A 27,306-nucleotide genomic window follows, 5' to 3' on the forward strand; every position below is an offset into this window, starting at 1 on the left:
GCTCATAATACAACTTTTTTTCTCTCTCTCAGCTAGAGGTCCACAACTATTAGCCAGGTGACCCTCTGTCTTCAAGCTAGCCAGGTGCTCCTCTGTCCTAATTACTTGATATCAGTAGCCCACACCTCTGACACTTGCTAGAAAACCAATGTCTCTCACTCCCAGTTCAGAAGTAGTCTTTAGAAAATAGACTGACCTGATTCATGTGGCTCATTTTTTCAACATGAGGGTATTTCATCATACCTTGAAGTCAAGATCCCTCAACGGGGTACTCCTCTGCCTTAGGATCTGGTGAATTAGAGGACCGAGTGCAAAATAGAGATGACTAGCACAGAGTGTGTGTGCACGTGGGTTTTGACACGTTGCTGATGAGCCCTGTCTATGGGTCTATGAAGCGGCAGTTTTCTACACAGCGTGTTAGTTGATCAGTTCAACACTCCAAGTGTTTATGTGGCAGTGATCAGTTTTTTTACACCCTTTTAGATTAGAATGTGTTCCTGTCAGCATTACTGACATAAATTTGTGGTTCAAGTACAAGCTGGAACCTTAGATGAGGTTAGGTTATGTTAGGATGTGACTACACCAGACGTCATAAGTGCATTAGCATTCCATATAAGCTGCCCCAGAGAAATTTGCCACATACACAATATATATATATATATATATATATATATATATATATATATATATATATATATATATATATATATATATATATATATATATAGGCTATATATAACGTGCTCTCGCCACGTCAGACACACCCAGGCCTACCACAACCACGAACTCCTCCACAACATTCACAAGTCAGAAGTTCCAAAACCTTTTACGTTTCTCCCTCTTTCTCGTCTGTACGCTAGACCTCGTATTAAAAGACAGCAGGCAGGCTGCAGCATACCTGACGCATTTGATCGAAAGCTAATTCCAAAATCAGCACACTTTCGAAAAAAGGAAAATCACGAGAAACAAAGACGGTCTACAAGAGCCGAGATTCTTCCCGACTTTCCTGGCGATGACAACGTGGAGATCGGAAACAATGAAAGCTGTTATATAAAAAATTCCCGCCGGGAAAACGAGAGGTCGTTTATTCCGTCTTTATTTCCTTAAACGAATTACAGCACACAAGCACTTGAAAGTACCATAAGAAAGCATGCAAGGGTAAGCAAATCTCAAAGAGAAGGTGCTGCTGAGAAAGAAGGGAGCATTGGAAGCACAGGGGAATGGGAAGGAAGGGAGGATTGTTATGGGGAGGGAGTAGGGAGGAGGGAAGGGGATGTGGTGGAGGAATTAGGGAAGAGGGAGGGGGGTGGGAGGGTAAATCTCCCGCAAAATGGGGTGGTGGGGGTAATAGTGGTGGTGATGTGATGGTGGAGAGAGAGAGAGAGAGAGAGAGAGAGATAGAGAGAGAGAGAGAGAGAGAGAGAGAGCTGGCGCGCGAGAGCGTGAGAGCCTGCGCGCCCGCATGTGGGGTCCCTTTTGGGGTGGCGTGAGCAGCGGTCTCTCTCTCGATATCATGAAATATGATTATCTCCATTATTAATAAACTGATGGAAAAATATGATCTAAACTGAATAGTATTACTGTCTGAATAATCTTACTTCTATCTCCAGGCCTCGAAATCTTACCCCATTAGTTGTAATCAGTCAAATGGTGCCCAATTAAGAATGGGGGCAAACATGGGAGTCATGGCAAGGAACGTGCTCGCGCGCGCGGAAGAGAGAGAGAGGGAGAGAGTGCGGGCGCGGGCGAGCGCGTTTCTCCCCCAAGAGGGCCGTTGCGAGATAGGCTGTCTCTCTCTTTCTCTCTTTCCCGCTCTCTCTCTCTTTCCCACTCCCCCCCTCAGTAACCTACCCCCGTCGTAACTCACCCCAACCCCCTTAATGCTGTAAATGCCATGCCTTGCCTGTTCTGACGTTTGCTTGTTTCAGCACATTTTCATTTACTTCTTTACTTTTCACTAGTTTCTCTTACGTTTCCCTATTCGCTTTACACGCGCAAGAATCCAAAAATGGAAGCCTGACCTGCTCACGTATTATAAGCAAAAGCATTACATAAGCTATGCATTAAAATGAATAATGAAAACTCATGAATAATCTGAGCGCTAACTCACCCCCCCAACCCCGACAATCTCCCCCCTGGCTTATTCCGCCCCCATTCCCTTTCCGCATCCACTAGAGCGGTCACGCAGCTCCAACGGCCACCTCGACTCAACGAACGGCCGGCAGCAGCAGCATAGAGTTTAATGCCCCGGTGCCTCGGACAGGTCAACGCTGAGAGGTCACCGCTAAACGAATCCTCCCGAATGTTTGAAGAACCGTGAGTGAGTCACGCATCACGCATTTGCGATTCGTCGTAACCCAAGATCGGCCTAGGGAATGCGACGGGAGGGCCGTATTTTTCGGGCGGTGGAGGAGGAGGAGTAGAGGGAGAGGGAGAGAGAGAGAGAGAGAGCGAGGGAAAATCTCCCTTATGATGCATATGGATTGTTGTTTCTCCTCCTCGACTATCGAGAGAGAGAGAGAGAGAGAGAGAGAGAGAGAGAGAGAGAGAGAGAGAGAGAGAGAGACTATCCCGGAACGGCCCTCAAATGAAAGCGAACAAAAATTTTATTTAGCCGTTCTGGCCCCTCTACGGGGTCGCCCAAGCTATCGTGCTTCTTGCGGTGACGTCACGGAAACCCCGCCCATAACTGTAAATCCGCGGCCGCCATTGGCTCACGCGCCACGTTGATGGGCTCTAGCTTTAAGGGGGCCAGAGACTCGCTCAGCGGCTGCTAGATCTATTAGAACTCAAACTAATTAATATATTATGAACAGTAGTTATTAATATTTCACGTTAAATTTGAGTCTAATTAACGCGTAAGGGTCGTTCACGACGTAATTTAGGGTGAAATTTTGGGATATTTCTGAAATGAATGTATTTGAAAAGGACATAACTGAACAGACGCTCTAAATGCGCTAAAACTTCCCATTCTACAGAATCTACGAAAAGCGCCAACGCAGCAAAATCGCCAAAGCTAAGGAAGCAAAACTGGCTGGGGGAAGTTAGAGAGGCGAGTCTCGGCCCCTTTAACATCATGGCGTCCCGCTTACCGGCCAGCGCGAGGCTAGTAGACTGTTGTTGCCGCCGATCTCTCCTCAGTTGTTTCTTGTACGTGAATGAGAGAGAGCGTTCGTTTGACCGGCTCTAAATATGTGAATTATTACGATAAAGTGTCGCGGCCATTTTGGATTTACTCTCCCGTTCTTTTTGATGCAGCTGGTGCAAGAGATTCCTCCCAAAATGACCGAGAAGCCCACTGCTAATACAGGTGAGTCCCGCACGCCTGTTACAGTCCACGAAATATGGCAGGGTCGAGAAAACAACAATTTTGTTTACATTCTGCTCCCGCCATATTTGTGTCGCCCATAAAAACCACGTGTTTACCAATCGCCCTCCTTCTCACCTGCTTTATCTCTCTGGTCGCATCGGCCGAGTGGCGAGGTCGACGCCGAAATTCGGCTTTCGAAATTTTTAAATTATTCAACTTCATAAGCCTGTCGATCTCGATGGGGGGGGGGAGCGGGAGCAGGGCTGCCAACCTCTTGGCGGGCGGGCGGTGGCAGGGGGGTGTGTTTTAACGATGTGGGTGGGGCACTACTCTGCCGGCATTTCGGAATAACAGCATTTCGACAGCACGGACGTCCGGTCGAATGGAATAGTGTTTTCCGTAACGAAGCTTCGGCAGTCATTTCGACCGGTTATCATTCGGTCGATGAGTCGATCCGGTCAATGGAGCGGTTCGGGAGCGTTGGCAAGCGTGGCGGCAGCGATCAGCTGGGCTGTCAATGGGACTTCATCGTTGCATCCGAGTTTCACTTGGATGGGAGTTTCTCCTCGCCATAACACCGCTTCTTTTTATTTTTAGTAACAATTTCTTAGGACAGAATTAAACTTTTATCAACTCTTGTTTAATTGTATTGCCCCGAGTTGTTTTTTTTTCCGTTTTTCCTTTCGGGTTACCTTACCTTACATATACCGGTATCTTGAATATTTATCCACGCAAGACTAACCTGTGCAGTAATACTTTTATATATGTAAATGTAGAATTAAAAGTATCAATTTAAACCTGGATTAGGCCACTTGTAAGGTCATTTACACACTCATTCAGACTAGGCCTCTTTTTAAAAAATTGGTAGAAATTTCGGGCTTGAGCTAATTTACATTACACGTTAGAAAACTGTCAACTAATCCTATGTATATTTTATATGTGTATATATATATATGTAATGAAAATTTATATTTTTTAACCTAAATTACATTAATGTCTTTCAGACACTATGTAGGCTAGTCCTGGATACAAAAATTTGGTAGAAATGTCAGGACTTAATTTTGATTTGACAATGGTCCAGCCTAGCCTAATTTACATATATGTAATATATAGGCAAAACAGACTTTGATACTTCATAGTAAGTCCATTATCTGTAGCTTTTGCTTCTGAAAAAGAAATGTATTAAGGTAATTAATCAAGGTTTTTACCATTGTTAAGTAAAGGACATGAGTTAGTGTTTACTTATACTTAGGATATCATTAGATATTGGGCTTTATTTTAAAATGGAATGTGTGCTTATTTCCTTTTGCATTATAACTATATTTTCTTGTTTCTGCTGTTGGATTGTTAACTATTTAGAGTGGGAAACTAATATTTATACTAACTGTAGCCATAACCAAGAAATTCCTCTAGTATGGGGAAACCATAGTGGGAAATTATATAGTGTTCCTATGTGGGAAAAAAAAAAACGGAATTAGGCCCAGTGCCCAAAACTGAAGCAAAACAGGTCCAAAATATTTAAGAAGGTTGAAAAGATAGTTTGGTTCATGTGTGGAATCCCCTTGGTAAAAGCAGGAAAGGGTGTTAATAGTAATTTTAAGCATGCTTCCAAATTTAATCCTTGGGACACTACCCCCCAGATTTTGCCAGAAAACTATTCCAGTATTTCATATATGGACACAGTTGAACCAAACCTAACTTACCCTAGGGGGCCAAGTCCTATCTGGACCAGTACTCCCACCCACCACATGTTTAGGTTGCTAAAATAATTCACCACATGACAGAGCAAATGCAGTGTGAGGGGGCAGGGCTACTGTAGCAGGCTTTTCTGTAGTAGGGATTTCAGAGGGAATAAGACTTGTTGATGCATAGCTTTACCTAACCTAACCTTGGATGCTGTGCCTTAACCCGACCAGGGGATGGGGGAGACTTCATTCCCCCTGGACTCCCCCCTCCTCCTCCCCAAGTAGGCCATGAGTCCTCATTACTCATTCTACCCCACATGGCTATGCATGGACAAACAGTAATAAGCCTTATGTCAATATGTACTTGCAAAAAACAATGTATCACTTTAGAAAGTATTTTTTGCTCTTTGTTTTTTATTGCCCCAATTCTGACAGTGCTTGAATGTTTTTTTTTTTTTTTTTTTTTATGAGAGATCCAATAACTACCACATTGTTTAAAGCAACTCCATTAACCTGTATCACATTTAATCTTTACATCTCCCTTGTAACAGAAAATTGGAGTAACTGTTAGGCGACAGATATTTATGGCGCCGTATACCCAGTGGAAAAATAGAAGGTAGAATTACCAGGTACTGTAGGTATGTGGAGGAAAAGTACAATACAGTATTAAATTCAGAAAAATACAAATGCGGGCCAGTGTGGACAGAACATGTTCCTTGTAAAAGTTGAAGCAGGACTTTATATGGCTCAATTGAATTTCAGTACATTTACGTACAAGTTTGAGTTCTGTACTGTAGGATCTTTGACCATATGATTGATTTGTTTGAGGGCATGCTATGTAGCAACAGCACAGAGTTGAACACTTGCATGGCCCTCTCCATTACACTAGTAATAAGGCAGTGAAACCAAGAAAACGTCCAGGATAGTCATGAATGAACTGAAGTTCACTTCAGCAATAAAAATCCAAGAAGGTTTGGGCACAAATACAGTATACCCTAGTCATAGAATTGTATATATGACCTTGACTTCAAACAGTTATGTATCTGAATCCAGCTGAGATTGCCCATGCATATGCTCCCACTTCCTCTAAGCAATTGAACTCTGGCAATTTACATTATAGATATCATAAATCTTTCAGTAAACATATTTAGCCCAAACAAGTTAGGTCCAGCTACCCTCAATACAGGCACAATTCAAACTAGATCTGCCATCCATACTTTCATTATCTGCAACAGATAGTACTGAAGCCCCCACAGGGGAGGGACTCTAAGTAATCCTCCCCTACTCTCAGGGAAGGAAACTGTGTGTGTGTACTTGTGTGTGCATGCATGCACTTGTGCATGCATGTGTGTGTGTGTTCAACCCCACTGGCAGCTTTTGGAAGGTGCAGTCAGCAAGTGGATGCCATAGCTGATTTATGCAGTGCTTGACTTAAGTTAGCAGGGATCATGTATCACTCCTGACCTACCACACATTGGAAATGGACACCAGAATCTGTTCGGGCCAAGATGGAGGCAAGCAACCTCACCGCTGACAGTTATACCAATCTAGCACCCCTCCCCCAAAAGGGAAAATGAAAAATATGTTGAGAATAAAATATAATATATATATATATGTGTGTGGTGTGTGTGCATGCATGCATGCAAGTAAAGTTGAGGCAGCATGAGTGATGACATAATCTTCATTTTTCTTATGAATTTGTCTCAAGGTTGATATTGATAAGGGATTTGAAGGCTTTTGGCAAGCTTTGTGCAATACAGTTATTGTCTTTTTTTATTATAAGTGTTTGTCCAAACAGTTATGGTCCCCAAGTAACGTAAAATCTGCAGGTGTTATTTAGTGTGATGTGATGTCTTTTATCCCTCGATTCCCGTAGGTGGGTAGTGCCGTCAGTGCACTGCATCATTACTTAAGGTTCTTTGCAGCGTCCCTTCGGCCCCTGGCTGCAACCTCTTTCGCTCCCTGTACTGTGCCCCCGTTCATAATCTCTTTCGTCCTTCGTTCTTTCCACCCTCAGTTGTTTCATAGTGTAACTGAAAGGTTTTCCTCCTGTTACACTTTTAGGTCCCAGCACTTGTCCTTCTGCCTAAATTCTATATTCTATTCTTTTTAATCCCTTGATGAATATCAAAGATGTAGCCTAATCCATGAAGCAGTTTTGGTCAGCATAGGCCTATATGTTTTAGTAAATGTTGAAGGAAAGGTTTCAGGTTGAAATGCTGCCCATGGAGATTTGGTTGCTCATAAATGTTTATGTAGTATATGCACTGCAATGAACATGGGAGGTATTATACTTGAAAATAATTTTAGTAATTTTAATTGGATATCATCTGCATGCTTTATACATACACATATATATATATATATATATATGGGTGTGTGTATTTTCTTTGTACAGTATAACACATTATTAATATGTTATTGTTATATGTTTCTGAAGAGAGGTAAGGTAGGGGACATGATTGCATCAGATATATATAGTACTATACTGTACTCTCGAAGTGATTGATTGGAACATGTTTTATAATTTTACCTCGCTACATAGCAACGTATTGACACTGGGATGCCATTTTCATATATTTTAGATACCAGTCCATAGGAGATTATTTGATATTCCAAATTTGAGTTAGGCAGTGATGAAATAATACTCAGGTCAGATGTGCCAGGTTAGCATAGTTTACTGTATATTATAATGCTATATATATTTAATGTAGTACTCCTTGAATGTTGCTTATTTGGCTTGTTAATTATTACCTTGTATTCAAAATATTTTTGATGACTTGACTGTGAAAGTCAATAAGTAAAAGTCAGCAAGTAGTACCATTGATTTCCTTTTTTTTTTGTGTGTGTGTGTAATTTTGGCTTTTGTGTTCCAGCTGCTCCAAAGATCAAGCAGGAGCGGGTGGACGATGGCGAGATCAACCAGCTGGCATTGGAAATGGCGGAGAAAAACCGCCAAAAGATGATTTCTCAGGCAGCGCAAATCGCTCAGCAGAATCAAGCTTCCCAACAGGTATTGAAATGTGTTGTGTTGTACTTCATAGGTAAAATTTCAGTTCACTCAAAAGTCAGTTAGGCTACTGTACTGTAGATGTAGGCTAAGAGTTAAAAATCATGTAGCGTATGTTGAACAGTGGTCGTTGTGCCTATATTACTTCTGCAGTTACTTACTGTATATAGGAAGCTTTTCCGCTAAGTAATACCAATAATTCTTTTATGTTTATGGGGCTGTGGCAGGACATGATAAGGATTGTTTGGTTCATGATGAAACTGTTTGTGGAGGTAGCACATGTTACTATCTTAAGCAAGTTGACTCTTAAGAATGTAAATGGAAAATAAGACTTCTAACACTTTAGTTTTATTTGAGACATTACTAAAGGTAAATTAATGTGGTTCAAGTCCCTTTAGAGTATGAATGGAAAAATTGGCTTTGATACTGTGGCCTATTTTAATAGAAGGATTGTACAGATGTAAAACTCAGCAAAGTATCTTAATTGGGTTGGATGTTTTATGTAAAATAAGCATTTCCTTTGTCCAATTTGAAATACTGCATGAATCCCCACATTATTAAAAACATGGTGGCATCTTTCCCCAAGCTGTATTCAATTGTGAAACTTCCACTACTACCTCCACTTGTACTAGGGCCTCCAGGAATTGTACTTTCAACATGCTTTGCATTGTCTACGTGCATTTCACCCCTATAGGTAAGTGCACCTCATGGTGCAATGTAGGCATTACTTAAAGGTCTTTTGCAGCATCCCTTCGGCCCCTAGTTGCAACCTCTTTCACTTCTTTTACTCTACCTCCATTCTTATTCTCTTTCTTCCATCAGACTTTCCACCCTCTCTAACAGTTGTTTCACAGTGCAACTGTGAGGTTTTCCTCTTGTTACACATTTAAAACTTTCTTGCTGTCAGTTTCCCTTCAGCACTGAATGACCTCATTGGTCCCTTGGGCATGGCCTTTGGCCTAAATTGCATATTCTATTCTTCATGCATTTTACGGGTGAGATGGTACCATATTACTGTGAGTACTATGATTCCTGGTATGAGGTGCCACAATGCCCTATTGTCTGATACTAGAGGCCTCATTGACTTTTATTCTAAAATTGTAAACCAGTCTTTCTGGGATTATTATAGATTTTAATGGCCTATCCTAATAGGCCATGTGCCATTTCTTCAGGTTTTCTGACTTCAATCATTGCCTAGGTATATACAGTATTTTTTTGTGAATATTACGTATTTTTATCTGTGCCGTTATGTACCCTGTTTTTTGCCTTTATTAAGCATATTGTACTATATAATTTCCTTTATTTTTAACAATATTATTGTAACGTGTGGATATTTCTGAAGCTTTGTATATCATAAAAGTAACTAAAATATATTTACCGTATATGAAAACTTAGAGGTTTTCATTAAAAAGAATTGGAATTTAAAGTATTGCCAAGGGTTTTGATTTTGTAACTGAAATCAGATTGTAAGTTATAGTATGTTCTGTAGGTACAACTTTGAGTTACTTGTCCATCCCAGCAAATTTGGCTATTTTTAACTAATTTGTTCACTAGTTTAACATAATTAACCGTGAAATCTCTATGCTTTGCAGGCATTACAGCGAGCTGGTGGTCAACAGATGATCACGTATTACTTTAATCGTGAGAAAAGTAAAAATTCCTCTTCGGAGGATTCTGTGATCCCTAAGAAAGTTGAGGAGAAAAAGAAGGGAACCATTGATGAGGAAAGTCTAAGAGGGAGATTTGGGTGGTCGACCATCCACAATGCTCATATCCCTTACCTGTTTAGGCGTGAGGATAAATATTGTGCTGTGCGTATGGTTGAAAATAAGTTATTAAATAAGTACCTAAGCTACCTCCCTCATGAAATTACCACCTGCATCCATGTAAGAAGTTATTTTATAACAGAGGGAGAGGCTAAGTTATTGAATGAAATTAATATGAAACACTGCGAGTTTCAGTTTGGACGGGATGTCTTTACGACCAAAGATCTAGTGGTGAGACTTCAGGATGCACGGTGCTTTTACAGGTTCCTAGATACATGCTTTAAAAAATTGGTGCAAAAATCTCCTGAGCAAAGTGAGTTTTGTGGGTTTGTTAGAATAAATGGTGAGAGTGTTGTGCCGTATACAGTGAAAAATAATAAAAAGTATGTTCCTTTATTTTATTTTGAGGGTGAAACGGATACGCTGAAGTTAAAAGCAGAAAAAATAGATAATTGGGAGCTTGCATACCTTAAGTTTTGTTGTAAAGTTCAGGGAATCAGAAATGAGTTGTTTGCCAGTGAAACTTGTGCAGTGGTTAGTTTAGAGGATGTGCAGCAGTATTTTCCTAAGGATACCAAGTTTGAGGATTGGTGGCCTCAGAAAACGGCTGAACCCATGAGAGTGGTCAGTCACGGCACAAAGCCTGGTGGGGTGTGGACTCAGAGACCTCCTGGGGGTTCTAATAGCAGTGGTGGATTGCAGCAAACTCAGCTCTCCTCTTCAGCCACCACCTTAACCCCTATTGCGAGTAAACCTCCTGTGCCAGTAACTACCACCTCCAGCCATATACCCAGTGCAGCCTCTGTGTCTGCTTCAGTAGCCAATTCTAATAGTATAGCATCCCTGACAAATTCTTTACACAGTATAAATAATCTTAATAGCATCTACTCACAGTGGGCTAATTTAGTTAATGGACAAGCTGCAGCCGTTGCGGCAGCGTCGGTTTACTCTGGGACGCCTAACATGCAGGCATTGTTAACTGGGCTTACTAATGAACAAATGAGAAGACTACAACCACAGGTATCCCTACCAGCATCAATTTCTTCTATATCAGTAAGTATTCCTTTCTACATTGTTTAAGAATTTTCAAATTCTATACTCTAGGCCTAATACAAATACTGTACTGTAGTATATAGCCTTCTGTTAGATAAGTTAATGCTTACACTGGCTTTTTTGCACCATATTACTTTTCAGTGTTGCAGTGCTTTTATCTAGAACCTTAAAAAAAATTTTCTAGATGCCTGAACTTTTCATTATAGTCATCATCATTTTATATTTTGTACTGTGATTAGTGGACATTGGTGACTTTTTTTTTTTAACTCCTGAATGTGGTCCTTTTGATATAGGATGCTCAAACAGGAAAGTTTTGGTTATAATTTTTTGAAATTATATAATAATATTTTTATGTGGATGGGAAGGAGAAATATTTTCAGTTAATCATGTATTGCAAGAAGAGCCTTCAAAGATTATGGTGGATATTTTGTCCTTTATAAACATTAATCTAGTCATTTGAAAGCATTATGTAAGGAGCCAAGGTTTGGGTAGCACTTTGTTTGCGGTGAGTTATTGTAGACTTAATCCAAACATGAATCACAGAGGTATGCTGAACATAGCGTATTGGTTGTCAGGTTTCAAGTGCACTCTTTAATTTGGGTAGAGTTTTTTGGTACAGTAATGCAGTATAATACCATGTAACATGAGAAAATCAATTTATAGTTTTCCTGTTTTAATTCCGAACTTTTCCGTTAGCTTGTTTTAATTACAAACTTCCATTGGAAAGTTGCCTAGACGTAAAAGTTAGGAAAAGGTCATGAATATTTGCGTAATGAATATTATGGCTTCTTATAATTTAAAAGATATATCCCATGTGTTAACATGAAGCCAGTCTAGCCTATATGTAATGTAAATGAAGTGGAAGAGTGAAAGTTTATGATTTGAAAATTAATCTTCATGCTTCAGGGGATCAGTTCTGATTGTTGTTTTCTTCTTGTCTTTTTATTCAGTTTGAATGAACTAACATACAGCATTTACTAAATTTATACAATACTATAATGCAAAGGAAACCTCAGGTTTAAACTGGTGAATATTGTATTCCTTTTTTGAGAAGCTAGTGTTTGCAATTTTCAGGTGATATATTTTAAACCTGGCATTCAGTCTCATTAAGAAATTTATCAGATTTTTTCTTTTTTGTGGATTGTTTATAATTTGAAGGAAGTTTTGGAGTCAAAGGTTTTTTTTTTTTTAAATACTGTAAGGTATTGGAAAGTTGACCTTAAGAAACTGGCATTGTTTTGATACAGCTTTGGTGGAATGATATTATTAATGTTAATGACTTGTAGACTTGGCGTGCTATTTTGCATTCTTGGCCTGGGTGAAAGAATGCACAAAGTGCAGCCAAGAGCCGGAAGTCATACAAAAGTACCAGGTGACAAAATCATATGGATGGGATTACAGAAATCGTAATTTCGTGACTTTTGTCATGTTCTGTAATCTTGACCGCAATGGAAAAACATTGGTGGGACAAAGTTTCCATGTGGACACATGGTGTGGCACTGGCTATGACACAAACATAACAGCCTTAAACTAACCTTTCCTGTGGTGCCCTGCCGTGACCTAACCAGACGTTATGATCTTAATGGACTTGGGCTGCCGTGCCGTTCTGGTTTTGGAAGGGGGAACTCCTTAAATGACACTGAACAACAAGTACTGTAGGTAAACTGGGCTGTTTTCGTTAGGACACGTGGTCCAGCACTGGCTACGACCTAACCAAACCATAACCCAACCTTTCCTAGGGAGTCCTGCCTTTACTTAACCAGACCTTGCCTTCCTAACCTGACTTGAGGTACTGTGCTCTGCCCTGGTCAGGAAGGGGAGAGACATGCTCCCTGGACCCTCCCTTGTTTTATCATACTAATTTATCTATTTTTACAAATGGACTGTTTACTTTATTCAAAATTGCTTACAAGAATTATTATGAATTTCCAGTTAAAAATTGATTGAAAAGAAAACCTTTTGATGAGGATCCGTGTGCAATTGTTCTTAGAAAGGTTTTGATTCAGATAATGTGGGTGGGTATGTTCTCCATGTCTTTAGGCTAATATTTCTGATTTTTCCATAAAAGGAAACTATAAAAATTTCCACTTATTATACCATTTATGTACAGTTAGGAAATTCTGGTTTTATTGTACCATCTTCAGTTTGTGGATTGGTGGAATTTGTTTAGGGTTGGTGATTTTGTGTGTAGTTGTCACCAATGTGCACTTTTGTGTTTAAGGTCAGTTGGTTATAAAAGATCTCTCAACTTGATCACGTAGCTAAAAACATCGATTTTCACTGGGCTGGCTGTTACTTAAGGTAACTGAAGGTCACGGGTTTGTATGTCCTTCAGATAAATATTATGAGACTCCAGTTGTTTAATTTGATTTTAGGCTTGTTTGGCTAGGAAGTAGTTTCAAAAGTTGAAATTGATACTCAATACGGGGTATATACCTACAGTATTTATACCTGTATTATAACACTTTAACAGACGTGAGTTAAACATGTATGATATGGTGGAGCTTATCATTTTGCTCACTAATAATGATGACAGTGATAGTGTGTAGTGGAAGGAATGTAATTTAAGGAAGGCCACTTAGCAAATGTTCGGCATGGCTGTATTGGGATGAGGTTGCCGACATGTCACTCCCTTTCATGGTTTGCATCCACCACAGTTGACTAACCACCACCTCCAGAAATTCTCCTATTCTCGAACCCCTTGTATGAAGGTTGGGGAGCTCATTTTGGGGACCTTCTGATGTCTGGAGTCTGGATTCTTCAGGACGAACAGTTGCACATAAATGTTCTGGAGCTGAAAGCAGCATTTCTGGCACTTCAAGAGTTTCAGGAAAGAGTGTCGGGGCACTCTGTAGTTCTGATGTTGGACAACACTACGGTGGTCGCTTATGTAAACAAATGGCGGGCTAGTCTCTTAACTAACTTCACTCCCTAATGGTGCTTCTACACCAGTAGGCGATAGACCAATCAGTAGACCTCTCAGCCAGGTATACCTCAGGCAAGAGGAATGTGGTGGCCGACAAAATGAGTCATCAGGGTCAGGTCATGGAGACAGAGTGGTCCTTACATCAGGAGGTACTGGATAGGCTATTCCTCATTTGGGGAAGACCAATGATAGATCTGTTTGCAACAAGGTTCAACAGGAAGCTAGCAGTCTTCTGTTCAGTTGTCCCAGACCCCTTTGCCATGGCGGAGGATACTCTTCAACTTCCTTGGGACAACCTGGAAGTTTAGGCCATCAGGTCTTGAACAGGGTAATGATTCCCCGGAATCTCAGAATGGCCCTTGTAGCTCCCTGGTAGCCTCACACAGAATTGTTACCTGATCTACTAGCACTGCTGTTAGCAGTTTCCAGAGAGATCCCTCCATGGCACAGCCATCTCTGCCAGCCTCATGTTGAGAGATCACCAGTCAGTAGGGCCCCTATCTCTTCATGGCTGGAGACTATCCAGTATCTCCTCCAAGCAAGATCTCGCAGAGCAGTGACACAGATGTCTGGCTATCTTAGAAGATCTTCCTCAGCCAAATACCAGGGAAAATGGACCTTCTAGTGTGGTTGGTGTCATCAAAGGGGTCTCTCCCAGTCAGAACTTCTGTTCAGCAGATAGCAGATTTCCTAGTTTTTTTGAGGAGGGAGAAACATCTTTCGGTGTCTGCCATCAAATGGTATAGGGCTGCTTTGGGCTTGCTTCTGCAACTGAAAGATGTAGACCTGTCTTCCTCATGGGAAATGTCAATACTACTCAAAAGCTTTGAGCAGTCTTGTTTTTCTAGTGAACTTAAGCCTCCTAGTTGGGACCTGACTGGTGCTAAGCAGTCTCACTTGAGCCCCATATGAACCGTTACGACAGTCATCTGACAAACTTGAGTTTGAAAACAGTCATCTTACTGGCTTTAACTTCATTGAAGAGAGTGGATGAATACCATGGTCTTTCTTCTAATGTTAGACACTCGAGGGGTTGGGGGTCTGTAGCCTTCGAATTTTTTCTGGAATTCGTAGCTAAGTTTCAAAATCCTTCGGTTCATGATGACAGCTGTGAATCCTTTTCCATCCTTTCCTTGGGATATTTTGTTGATAAAAGCCTAGACAAATTGCCCATCTGTCCTGTCAAGGCTCTGTGTGGTTACTTAAAAAGGACTCATCTCCTCAGGTCAGCACCATCTCCTCAGGCCAAGGTGTTGAAGAATTTTTGTAAGCACAGGCCAGATCAAGAAATAAGTGTCCAAGAATAATAATCATCTGTCTCCATTAGACGTGCTTATAACTCAAGAGCACATGATGTTCGGGATTTAGACCTTTCATTAACTTTTAAAAAGAACTTATCTGTTCATAGGATTTTGAAGGCTGGTACTTGGCTTCATCAAACCACCTTCACATCCTTTTATCTACGGGACGTTGCCCACAGGTCCTCGGACACTTTTCCCTTGGATCCGGTAGCGGCTGCTCAATAAGTTGTGTAGCTCATCCATTGCCCCTAGCGGGACAGTTTGTATCTTACCTAAGATGATGGTTTGATGTTATTGTGAATGAGATGACTGGTCTTTTTCCGTTCTCCTTTTCCCCTTCTTCTCTGCCTGCGAGTAGTAGGAAGATTGATCCTTCATGCGCTGGAATTGGTTAGGTACTAGTGAGTGAGTGGTTATTCTGCTTGAGAAAGTTTATTCATACATGAATATTTCCTTGCAGAAGCTAGCCCTTCCTCTTTCTAACAGGGTGTGAGAGGAATGATGAAACAAATTGGTGGCTAACGTGGGTTTTGTTGCCTAACAGATATAGCTCTCTAACTCCCACTTATACAATGTTCCTCCACAATGTGTATTAGCCCAGCAGTCTGACTGTTTGATAAACTATTTATCTGACAAGTCAGAGGCATACATCTCCTTCCTCTGTTTTAGCCTAACCAGGAAATGAGACCGGGTGTGCTGACCCTCCAGTCGGTTCAAGACTTTCCTTTCCTCCCACCAAAAGTGAGTCTATCCTTACGTTAAGACTTAGCTTTGTTTCTCTTATGAACAAACGACAAATTTTTAATTAATTTGTATTTTTCACAGCTAACAAACTTATGGTCTTAATATATATTACCCGCCTCTTGCCACCCCCTGAATGGATTCCCTGGGCTGGAGGAACTAGACGCGTCACAGCACTCTCAGGTTAAGGGAGGTTGGCTAATGCCTCGTCTCTCATCCGATTGGCTGAATCCCATTGCCACCAATACCTTTTTCTACAATTTTAGATGTTTTTTTTACCCGTTTCCAGCTGGCAATAGAAGACTTATCCTTGCGTTAAGACCGTAAGTTTGTTAGCTATGAAAAATACAAATTAATAAAAAAAAATTTGTCCTTTTGTGGTGTGTAACATCATGCATGGCCTAGTATTGTGCAGGCACACACTGAATAGATCCCTAATAGTGTTTGTCAAGTTGATTATAGTTCGGTAATTAAAGCTTGTAACACGCAAACTAGGAAGCTAGTTGATAAACAGTTTGTATACAAAATGCTGCTTCAACTTGAAGGCTTGCAGTCCTTTGTGTTCTTCATACAATGATATAGTGCCAATTGTATTTGTTATACAGTATACTATATTGTATATTGCTGGTTTTGGTAGTAATCTAGGACTTTTTTTCATGCAGCTCCATTGTGTTTAGAATATGTTTTGCATCATGTCAGTGATTAAGGAAATCTAAACCCTCACAAGACTGAAGTTAGTTAAGGTCTAGGTCTGTACTGCTTTTTTTTTTTTTTATTATTATTATTATTCCAACTGTCACTGGTTCTGTATTAGTGAATGTTGCCTTATGTTACCATCATTATTATTGTTTCACAGCGACAACAGTGAACTTGATTATGCTTGAAATTCCTTAAATACTTAGACATAAGGTGTCACATCAGGATGTACATGTGTAAGAAAAGAGTTGAAGAATGAAAAACAAAGGCAAATTACTAAGCAAATAAACATTTGCGTAGAAAACAGAAGTTCACTAAAAGTCACCTAAAGTCAGTGTCTTGTTATGAACCAGTGCACTTATGAAGTCATAGAACTTTTGGTGTTCAGCATGATGTGTTTGTTTATTCTACTGTTATTCTTAGTATAAGTGTGCATCAGTGCATTTGTTACAGACTTCCTTTTGCCATAATCCATATCTCCTTAGCTGCACATGCCCAGGTCAGATGTGTTACCAGCAATTGAATTGCAACTAGTGCCGACATTGACCTCTTAAGTGGTGGCATGTCTCTTATCTCTTGAGCAGTGGCATCTCTTTGATCTCTCGAGTAGTGGCATCTCTTTGCAGGAGAGAGTACATTCTTGGGGCATTTGTCCAAGATTGCTGCTGGCGACTCCTAAGATTCTTCTTTACAGGAACCTGTTTGCTGGTATAATTCATATCTTCAGAAGATGGCTCTGCCTCACTCTGTGGCCACTGTTAAACCACAGCTCCTGTTTCCTGTTGGGGTGGTGGGGCATTGCCTCTCCTGCCTACCCACTATGGCATGTGACATCTTGACCAAGCCTGTTTGTTTTCAGTGACTTCCTTTGAGCTACCTCCTGTTCTCTGCCACTGCTTGAGTTCAGCTTTCTGTGTACATGTTCTTAAAAAACTGGTGTCTTCAACTAAATCCCATTTGTGGTGGTTGATCTGCTCTTCACTCGACGAGGTACATGTGGTACAGAATTGTGATCTGTGCTGATGGTCATAGGTCTATCAGGTGTGTAAAATCATCAAAGATCACCAGATACAAGGATGATTCACTTGGTTCCTCTGTGGCTGCTATGGAAATGATTCACAGGCTCTCCAACCCTAACTTTGGATTACCCACGAGGAGCTGTCTCTGAGGGGCTCTTAAAATAGCCCCATCTGTCACAGAAATAATGAAATAAGCATTGTGTGATTAATGGGTTTATGTGAAAAATTTGTTTAGTGATACAGAAACTTTTTTTTATATAGAATGAAACCCTGCAAAGCATTTTTTTGATGATTTAAGTTGCACCATTTGAATATAGGTGTATACAGTGATGTGGTTAGTATGCCATTAGATTGTATGTTTATACCCTTGAGGAAATTATCTTGCTTTTTGGACAAGCAGAAAGGCAAGGGGTTTTGCAGGCATAAAAGTTTTGTCAAAGATATTTGAGTGAGACAGGGCTTGTTTCTTATATGATGTCAATTTTGTTGAATTGCATGAGGCTATGAAACCTAAAATACCAACTTGATGATGGATTGGCTACTTGGGTTAACAAGTGTTTATGATTACTGTATGCATAAAGAACTAAGGCTAGCTGTAGTTTGCTTATTTCTAAGAAAAAAAAAAAGTAAATATTTCTTAGAAAAGAAATTAGAACATTTCATAAGTTGCCAAACAAAGTAAGGAGCCAGAAATTAAAAGTTGCATGATGCAACACATTTTTGGTTTTAACCTTTGCTTTGTGAAGTTTTATCATTGGTTAGTAGGTGACACTTCTGATTTCCTATTAATAGGCTATAAATGTTCACTTAATAACTGTGTAGTACAAAATTTAGTTTCACTACAGTGTAATACATTGTGTATTGTAGTAAAATACACATATATACAATATAGTTAAAGATTCCTGCTTGTTACATTTTTCAGCTGGGTTAGTGAGATTTTTCTGTGGTCCAAGATTGCAGTATTTATTTATTTTTTTTCTGGCACATTTTAATAAGAAAGTAAGCATGTGTTTCATTGGTTATTTCATATGTAACCCAATTTTTAAATTCATTACTGCAGAAAAATAGAAAAACTACTGTTCTTGAAATTATTTAATGACCCCTCTTGAAATGATTAGAAAATAGTAACTTGAGGACAGAGGGACCCTTTAATATACATGCAGTATACAGAAACACTATAAGAAGGCTTAAGGTAAAGAAAGTCCAATGTAAGAAGCCAAACTTTCAAACAAAAATAGCAAAGAGGTGTAATTTCAGTATACGCATATAAAGTGTCAAGAACTGTACGTGTTAATGCTGAAACACGATCAGTATGTTTAAATGAACAGTTAAGGTAATAAATAATAACTCATAGTTTATTACTAGTTGTATAAAAGTATTGTAATAAAATATAGTGCCTGTGTGAAAGAAATGTGAGAGAATGAGGAATACATAAATTCATAGAAAATGGATATCTTAGCAGGGGAAACTTGAAATTTCTTTTCTCATATAAACTACATCTTTTCCAGATATCTTTTAATGAAAATGTGAATGAAAATTACAATTTTACCTATTTGTTTTATCACTGCTAATAACCTGTATGGGAAATAAGCAAGGTCAAATAGCATTTTTTGTACTGTAGGCTGGGTAACCTATTTTAAAACTGCAAAGGTCCCCAGTCATTTACAGTTTACTTTACATATTTGTTATTTCGGTACCAAGAGGCCATCACATATAGGCTAATTCTGTTATGTTATTGTTCTGGATTTATTTTTATGGGAGCCCCTGTATAGGCTAGTAGGTCAAGTTGTTGTTGTTATTATTATTATTATTATTATTATTATTATTATTATTATTATTATTATTATTATTATTATTATTAGAAGATAAACCCTATTCATATGGAACAAGCCCACAGGGGCCATTGACTTGAAATTCAAGCTTCCAAAGAATATGGTGCTCATTATGAAGTAAGAGAAGGTACATGGAAATACAGAAAGAAGAGATCTCACTTATTAGAAAGAAAAAATAAATTAATAAACTGATAAAAATGCATTAAAATGAATGGAGAATAGCATTAGGGTAATAATGCATTGCATCTTTGCTTGAACTTTTGAAGTTCCATTTGCACAACATCCTCAGGAAGACTGTTCCACTCTATCATGATTAACCATTCACTTTTTAGTTACCTCATTAAGCTAGCAGAATTACGGTTGAACTGCTGTGATACAGTAGGGGCAATGTTTATGAATTTTAATCTTGGAATATGTAAATTACTGTAATACAGAATGAATGTTAACATTTGTGGGTCAGTAACAAATGTTTTGATTTCGTTGTTGAACCAGACTTATTGGGTGTTGCAAAAAGTAAGGCCTCATCCTACTGCAGTATATATTTTTTTTATTTCTCACCGTAAATCTAGTGATCAATCATTACAATTTTTGAAATACTTCACCAAATGTACATATGGCTTTGGTAACGTGATTTTCTTCAGTTTGGAATTGTACCTTCCATTCCTAAAATAAATGTCTTTTACAAAACTGACAAAGTAAGTGTGATATATTATGCCATAACCAATTTGATTATGAAAAGGTTAATCTCATCAACAGTATTTAAGACTCATAAAAATGTAGTGCTAAGAACAGAGATGATACATGCTTTTAATTTCAGGGTTATTGATGTTGATAGCATTGTAAGAAAGTCGTGTTGATTATAATGGAAATTTTATCCATACGTGGGCCTTATCAATGCCAACAAATTATGAGATTTTGGGGGAGGAATATTCAGCCCTTGAAGCTTTAGATGCTGAAACTAAGGGCACCACTGTTGTAGATTTTCTTAACCAGATTTAGTTATTACCTCTGTCAGAGAGGTTTTGGTTTTTTATTGTTTGCTGTTTGATTGCTGGACTATGCCGAATGGTATTTGTACTTTTGCAAAAAGTTTATCAAAGGTGGGTCTCCTGACTGATGGCAAGTGCTTTGATTTTAGAAGAGATAGTAACAACTTTCAGTGAGAAGGGACCCGTTGCATTGTTTGGGTCGCAGGAGGTCTGTTGTCTTTAGGTTCTTGTGTCAGTAATATTTTCCCTATAGATATCTATGGTTTTTGTGAAACATTAAAGTAAATTTACAGTTTTTGTGCTTTGCCCTTTTTTTTATACCCTGAAGCTTCAAGAATTTTGCTGGTAAAACTGCAAAGTTGTGCACTTCAAACTTTTGTAATTTAGTGGTCGATTTACAGTTTATTTGTTTTGAATAAGAGTTTGTGCATTGAGAGGGTCTTCAAATTCTATGCAGACATTTATGATGTGACCAGTACATTAATTTTCTTTGTGTCAGGAAATGACTTAGTTTAGTTTTCTCCTCATTATTGGAGGTATTTTTGATTTTTGCTGTGTGCAGGAAGAACCTCTTGAAAATTCTGTGTGATATACAGGTTTGTCAAATATAACCAGAGATTAGGCTAAACTTTTATGAGATTAAATGCAATCACTGTTAGTGTGGTATGTCCTCTTAAGACAAGCCATTGATTAAAGCTCCTATTCACTGCTTGTTCTGAGTAACTGATTGCTGTAAACAGTTGTAAGGTGTTATATAATTGCATTGATACTGTTGCTGATTTTTCAGTATACAGATTTGGGAAAATGTGCTGTGATTTTTCAGATTGTGATTTCGACCCATTTGTTTTGATTGTAAGAGGAGTTTCAGTGTCATCAAAGCACAATATTTTTCACTAATTATTAACTTTGTTAAAATTTTACCATAAACTAGGTGAAATTTGTACCATGAAGGATAATTTTACCATAAACCTGGTGAAATTTGCACCATGAAGGAAGTCAGAGCAAGCACAATATGAATGTTGGAATTACCTTTCGCAAAGAATGTTTTATGGTTACCCATAATTGTTGTCTTACAAGTACGACATGCGAAGCACCTTGCATTTTGGTTTAGTCAGTAATTTTCTATTTTAAAAGAAAAAGTCGTTGATGAGGCTCCATTATGATGTTATATATGGGTTCACTGTGATGTACCTAGGTGCATGGTAAACTGGCAGAAATATCTTACTCTTGATGTTGGTTTTGGTATTAAGTTACAATACTGTAGAAGTCAAGTTGATTTTTATAAAATCCAGGTGTTTGGTTTCTGCAGTGCTGCAGATAATTCCGATTTTGTAGTCATGGGAAGAATGGGTATGTTGAAGCCATAATCATTAATAGGTAGTGTAATTTCTTACAAACAATGGTAAATCTGCTGGTTTTCTGGGTGTAGCATAGGTTTTGTATCCAATAGATGAGTGTTATTTAGCCACTAGTAACCATAGTAGTTTTGATATTCAGTAATGGATATATAAAACAATTTTTACTGGTAAAGTATACTGATTGTGCACAGTATGGTCTTTTAAGTCCATTAAACAAGACATTTTGAGCATTGCAGTTGTGCACAGTATGGTCTTTTAAGTCCATTAAACAAGACATTTTGAGCATTGCAGTTGTGCAAAAGTCCATTAAACAAGACATTTTGAGCATTTTGTGCACAGTATGGTCTTTTAAGTCCATTAAACAAGACATTTTGAGCATTGCAGTTGTGTACAGTTTGGTCTTTTAAGTCCATTAAACAAGACATTTTGAGCATTGCAGTTGTGCACAGTATGGTCTTTTAAGTCCATTAAACAAGACATTTTGAGCATTGCAGTTGTGCACAGTATGGTCTTTTAAGTCCATTAAACAAGACATTTTGAGCATTGCAGTTGTGCACAGTATGGTCTTTTAAGTCCATTAAACAAGACATTTTGAGCATTGCAGTTGTGCACAGTATGGTCTTTTAAGTCCATTAAACAAGACATTTTGAGCATTGCAGTTGTGCACAGTATGGTCTTTTAAGTCCATTAAACAAGACATTTTGAGCATTGCAGTTGTGCACAGTATGGTCTTTTAAGTCCATTAAACAAGACATTTTGAGCATTGCAGTTGTGCACAGTTTGGTCTTTTAAGTCCATTAAACAAGACATTTTGAGCATTGCAGTTGTGCACAGTATGGTCTTTTAAGTCCATTAAACAAGACATTTTGAGCATTGCAGTTGTGCACAGTATGGTCTTTTAAGTCCATTAAACAAGACATTTTGAGTTGCAGTTGTGCACAGTTTGGTCTTTTAAGTCCATTAAACAAGACATTTTGAGCATTGCAGTTGTGCCAGTATGGTCTTTTAAGTCCATTAAACAAGACATTTTGAGCATTGCAGTTGTGTAGTTTGGTCTTTTAAGTCCATTAAACAAGACATTTTGAGCATTGCAGTTGTGCACAGTATGGTCTTTTAAGTCCATTAAACAAGACATTTTGAGCATTGCAGTTGTGCACAGTATGGTCTTTTAAGTCCATTAAACAAGACATTTTGAGCATTGCAGTTGTGCACAGTTTGGTCTTTTAAGTCCATTAAACAAGACATTTTGAGCATTGCAGTTGTGCACAGTATGGTCTTTTAAGTCCATTAAACAAGACATTTTGAGCATTGCAGTTGTGCACAGTATGGTCTTTTAAGTCCATTAAACAAGACATTTTGAGCATTGCAGTTGTGCACAGTTTGGTCTTTTAAGTCCATTAAACAAGACATTTTGAGCATTGCAGTTGTGCACAGTATGGTCTTTTAAGTCCATTAAACAAGACATTTTGAGCATTGCAGTTGTGCACAGTATGGTCTTTTAAGTCCATTAAACAAGACATTTTGAGCATTGCAGTTGTGCACAGTATGGTCTTTTAAGTCCATTAAACAAGACATTTTGAGCATTGCAGTTGTGCACAGTATGGTCTTTTAAGTCCATTAAACAAGACATTTTGAGCATTGCAGTTGTGCACAGTATGGTCTTTTAAGTCCATTAAACAAGACATTTTGAGCATTGCAGTTGTGCACAGTTTGGTCTTTTAAGTCCATTAAACAAGACATTTTGAGCTTGCAGTTGTGCACAGTATGGTCTTTTAAGTCCATTAAACAAGACATTTTGAGCATTGCAGTTGTGCACAGTTTGGTCTTTTAAGTCCATTAAACAAGACATTTTGAGCATTGCAGTTGTGCACAGTATGGTCTTTTAAGTCCATTAAACAAGACATTTTGAGCATTGCAGTTGTGCACAGTATGGTCTTTTAAGTCCATTAAACAAGACATTTTGAGCATTGCAGTTGTGCACAGTATGGTCTTTTAAGTCCATTAAACAAGACATTTTGAGCATTGCAGTTGTGCACAGTATGGTCTTGTAAGTCCATTAAACAAGACATTTTGAGCATTGTAGTAGAAGGATTAGAAAGCTTGACTGTATAATTTTTATTTTAAATCTGTTTTGAAATCTTCCAGTTTGTGCTTGTATTCCTCTGCATACTCGACATGCCTGTCAAAAATCTGGTTTTGGTTTGACAAGAATGATGGCATTGGTATTTCAGGCTTCAGAATTTTTTATACCATTGTTAGAATAGTTTTGGGGGCTTTATTAATTAATGATTGTTTGAAGTTCAGATTTTTCCATCAGTCTTTTTTTTTTTATTGAAATTTGTCCAAAGTTTCCTGTCTGGCCCCCATCTTGCAACCTACATCAAACAAAGGCACTTCCTGTATCATGCTTGGTCCTATGGCTAATGATTTTTGCATGTTTCTCTAGGCTAATCACAGTGCTCTGCATTATTTTTTGAGATTGTTTGTTCCCTCTGCCAGAGAGGTCTCTTGTCTTCTAAATCCGGGAATCAAGTCTTCCAGGCTTTTTTCATGATTTTATGGGTACTATGTAGAAGTCCAGTAATTCGGTGTTCTTAGGGCCAAGGCTTTGCCAGATAATAAATGATGAAGAATAATCAGGTCATCCACCCTCTCAGTTTCTAAAATGCTTTGTAGGTCTCCCTAAACAATTTTTGTAGGTAAATATGACTGCTTTCACGGTTGATGTGACCAAAGTATATTCTCATTAGAATAAAATGTTTGAACTTATATGCCCTAACCATGTCAAAAAACATTCATAAAATGGTAATTGTATCATATAATAAAAATATTGTTTGTATGGTACAGTATGGCCAGTTCTTGAAATGTTTTTTATCTGAGAATATCACTGCCTTTACAATGAATACTAAAATCATAATTTTCTTCTTAAGATGTGTACACATTACATGAAGTTCCACAGCTCAGGCATACACAGCATTCTGAAGTTGGAGAAATTAGACGTCAAATACTTTAATTTTTTTTTATTTACATCATTTTATGAAAGTTTTTTGGAGATTGAGGGTACAGTGTAGGCTAAACGGATTAAGAACAGTATATTAGCCAGCTACTTGCTCCTAGGGCTGTGGATCTACACTTCATGGTCTTTGGTCAGAGTCATAAGGGTCAAAGTATTTAGGTGCCTCAACCTTCAAGGGTTCAAGGTTATCTAGCCTTAGGAGGTGAGACTCAACACTGGAGCAGTTGGTTCAGGTGGTGTAGTAGGTTTTGGGGGAAGATGGAGAGTTGTGGAGGCAGAGTGCTTTGAACAGTTTTCCTTATTAAGTCTTAAATGGAGCCATTTTTAATTGACATTACTTTTTTTGATACTGTTGACATGAGAAAATTACCCCAATAAATTTCAGTAGTATGGCATATGCCTATGATTCAGTCCTCTACATAACTTTCAATCTTTTTTATCTTTGCTTCTTAGTTGCTGTCATTTTTTGTCTTTTGTGGTTTGTCACACTCAAGACAATCTCCTTATCTGTTGTCTGTTAGCTGGCTGGTGGTTCATATCTTGTTCAGTTCAGTCCATAACATCCTGCTTTGTTAGCTTTTATAGGATGTAAGACCTGGTACATCTTGAACAATTAGTGAGATGTCCTTGTGTTCAGAGGACATCCAGTCCAAGAAGCCACAAGTCAGTCCTATAGTAGTTCTTATGCTAATGGAACATAGTAAGAGGCCACAATTTCTGTTGTGCCATTTGTAAAATGGACTCTTAATATCATTCTAGGCCACGGTAGCCATGCTCATGGCTGAAATCATTCTGAAAGTTGGCAAAGCCAGCCGACGCTAATAATTTTGGTGTAAAAGATGTTCAGTGGCTACTTTTGAAACTTAAGGATGATCGTTTGGTTCATGTATTGAGGGCACATTGGCTGACAGTTACGCAATGAAAATGCTCCCTTATATGAATTCAGATGCAGGACAGTGGGCACAGCTATTCTCCAGCAAGAGGACAACCTTTAAAGTTCTAGGGAAGACCCTCATTCCCCAAATAGGCCTGCACTATTATTGCAAAAGTGGTAAAACAATGGGAAAACCTTCACAGGTATTCCTTTAAGGGAACATCTGAGGTTCAGTTAGTAGACATTTAGTAGACAGTTTTTCTTCTTTGAATGACTTAATCTTTATACTGTACTGTGAAAAAATAAACAAATTATTACTTAGGCCCTCCCCTTAACCAGGGCCCAGAAACCTAGACCCCCCTCCCTCCCCTCCAGACCAACAAAGTTAGTACAGTGCTATGTTTAAATTACTACAAGTCAAAAATGGTTAAACCCTACCTAATGCAATGTCCAGTGCAAGAAGACCTTAGATGCATTTTATGATTAAACATTTTGATTTTTTTCATACAAAAATAAACAATAAACTGTATTTTGCTATTACTGTAGAGACTAGAAATAGGTAAAATAATAATTTTGGCTTCCATTTCTTACAACTAAGCTGAATTTGGTCAAAATTTGAATGAAAATGGCTTAGCTATAAAATATTGATCAGCGACAGTTTTTGATAACATGGCTAGGTGAGCTCATGTGTTGTTTACACACTGACATTTTTTCCTTTATTATCCAGCTGTGAGTTACTTCAATATTTATATTTTTACTGCTTTCCTTCTGTCATTTTTTCTGAGTGCCAATTTCTTTTATTAGTCATGGGCATGATTGAATTATCTTATCAATAAATATCAATTAATATATTTAACTCCATAAAATTCTATGCTTTCTAATTATGACATTAGGACAAGTTATTGCAAATGAGTCAGTGTCACCCAGTTATGTAGCATTTGCAATATTATTCAGTTTATTAAATTGTAGGAACTGTAGTAATAATGCCCTGTCTTGCAATGACATAGCGTGTTGTAAACACTGAAAAAATGGTTGAGTGACTCCATGGTCAGTCTTGGTAATGCCCCACAAACCTACTAGAGCTAAGTTTCATGGTTATTGATTTGTGTTGTCTTTTGTTTCTTATCACTCAGGAAGGAAGAGATTCAGTTAGTTACTTTTGAAGGTACTTTTTTTCACTAAAGTTGTTGATGGTCAATATAGTATCGTCATATTCAGCATGCACCATAGGGACAAGTTTGTGTGGGGGTGGATGTGGGAAATTTTTTACAATTAAAATTTTGACAAGGTTGCACATTGAGATTGTTAAAGGCCATACACAGCTATAAGCAAAAAGTACATAGTTTTTAGATGATTGTTTTATTATACACTCCTCTATGCATCATACCACGCTGGTAAATGTTGTACATGTCTGAAGGCCCTTAAGTCTTTCAATTTTCTGACAATCGCTGCTTGATTGTTACTCTGGAGTACTTAGGTTTGTCTCATCAGCATCATGAAAGTGGCTGTGACTCAGGTCATGATCAAGTATGAACTGTGCACTGTATTGGCAGTGTCTTCCCTGGCAGACTTAGATACACCACTGATGTCTAATTACCTGATTCCTTGATTGGCCTTAGTTCCTCAGCTGTCTGGTTTTGTTTCTTGCTCTATGATGAGTGAATCTGAGGTGGGCTTCCTTTTGGCACATATAGTAGTATAAACCACTTTTATAGCAAACTTCATACTAG

At 38.5% G+C, this 27,306-nt stretch overlaps 1 protein-coding gene across 3 annotated transcripts in view; it reads left to right on the forward strand.

Moving 5' to 3' along the window:
• The first annotated feature begins 3,045 nt into the window (after positions 1-3,045).
• The window catches only part of LOC136849265 (uncharacterized), a 98,810-nt gene continuing 74,549 nt past the window's right edge, over positions 3,046-27,306 (forward strand). The window contains exons 1-3 of one of the 3 annotated variants that reach the window (XM_067122554.1): positions 3,046-3,310; positions 7,872-8,008; positions 9,598-10,824. In XM_067122554.1, coding sequence (XP_066978655.1) covers positions 3,253-3,310; positions 7,872-8,008; positions 9,598-10,824 — 1,422 coding nt within the window. In that variant the 5' untranslated portion in view covers positions 3,046-3,252. The remainder of the gene's footprint in view (positions 3,311-7,871; positions 8,009-9,597; positions 10,825-27,306) is intronic. The other 2 variants (XM_067122553.1, XM_067122555.1) reach the window with 2 other exon arrangements.

The sequence above is a fragment of the Macrobrachium rosenbergii genome, chromosome 20 (assembly GCF_040412425.1).
Source record: "Macrobrachium rosenbergii isolate ZJJX-2024 chromosome 20, ASM4041242v1, whole genome shotgun sequence".
Taxonomy (NCBI): Eukaryota; Metazoa; Arthropoda; class Malacostraca; order Decapoda; family Palaemonidae; genus Macrobrachium; species Macrobrachium rosenbergii.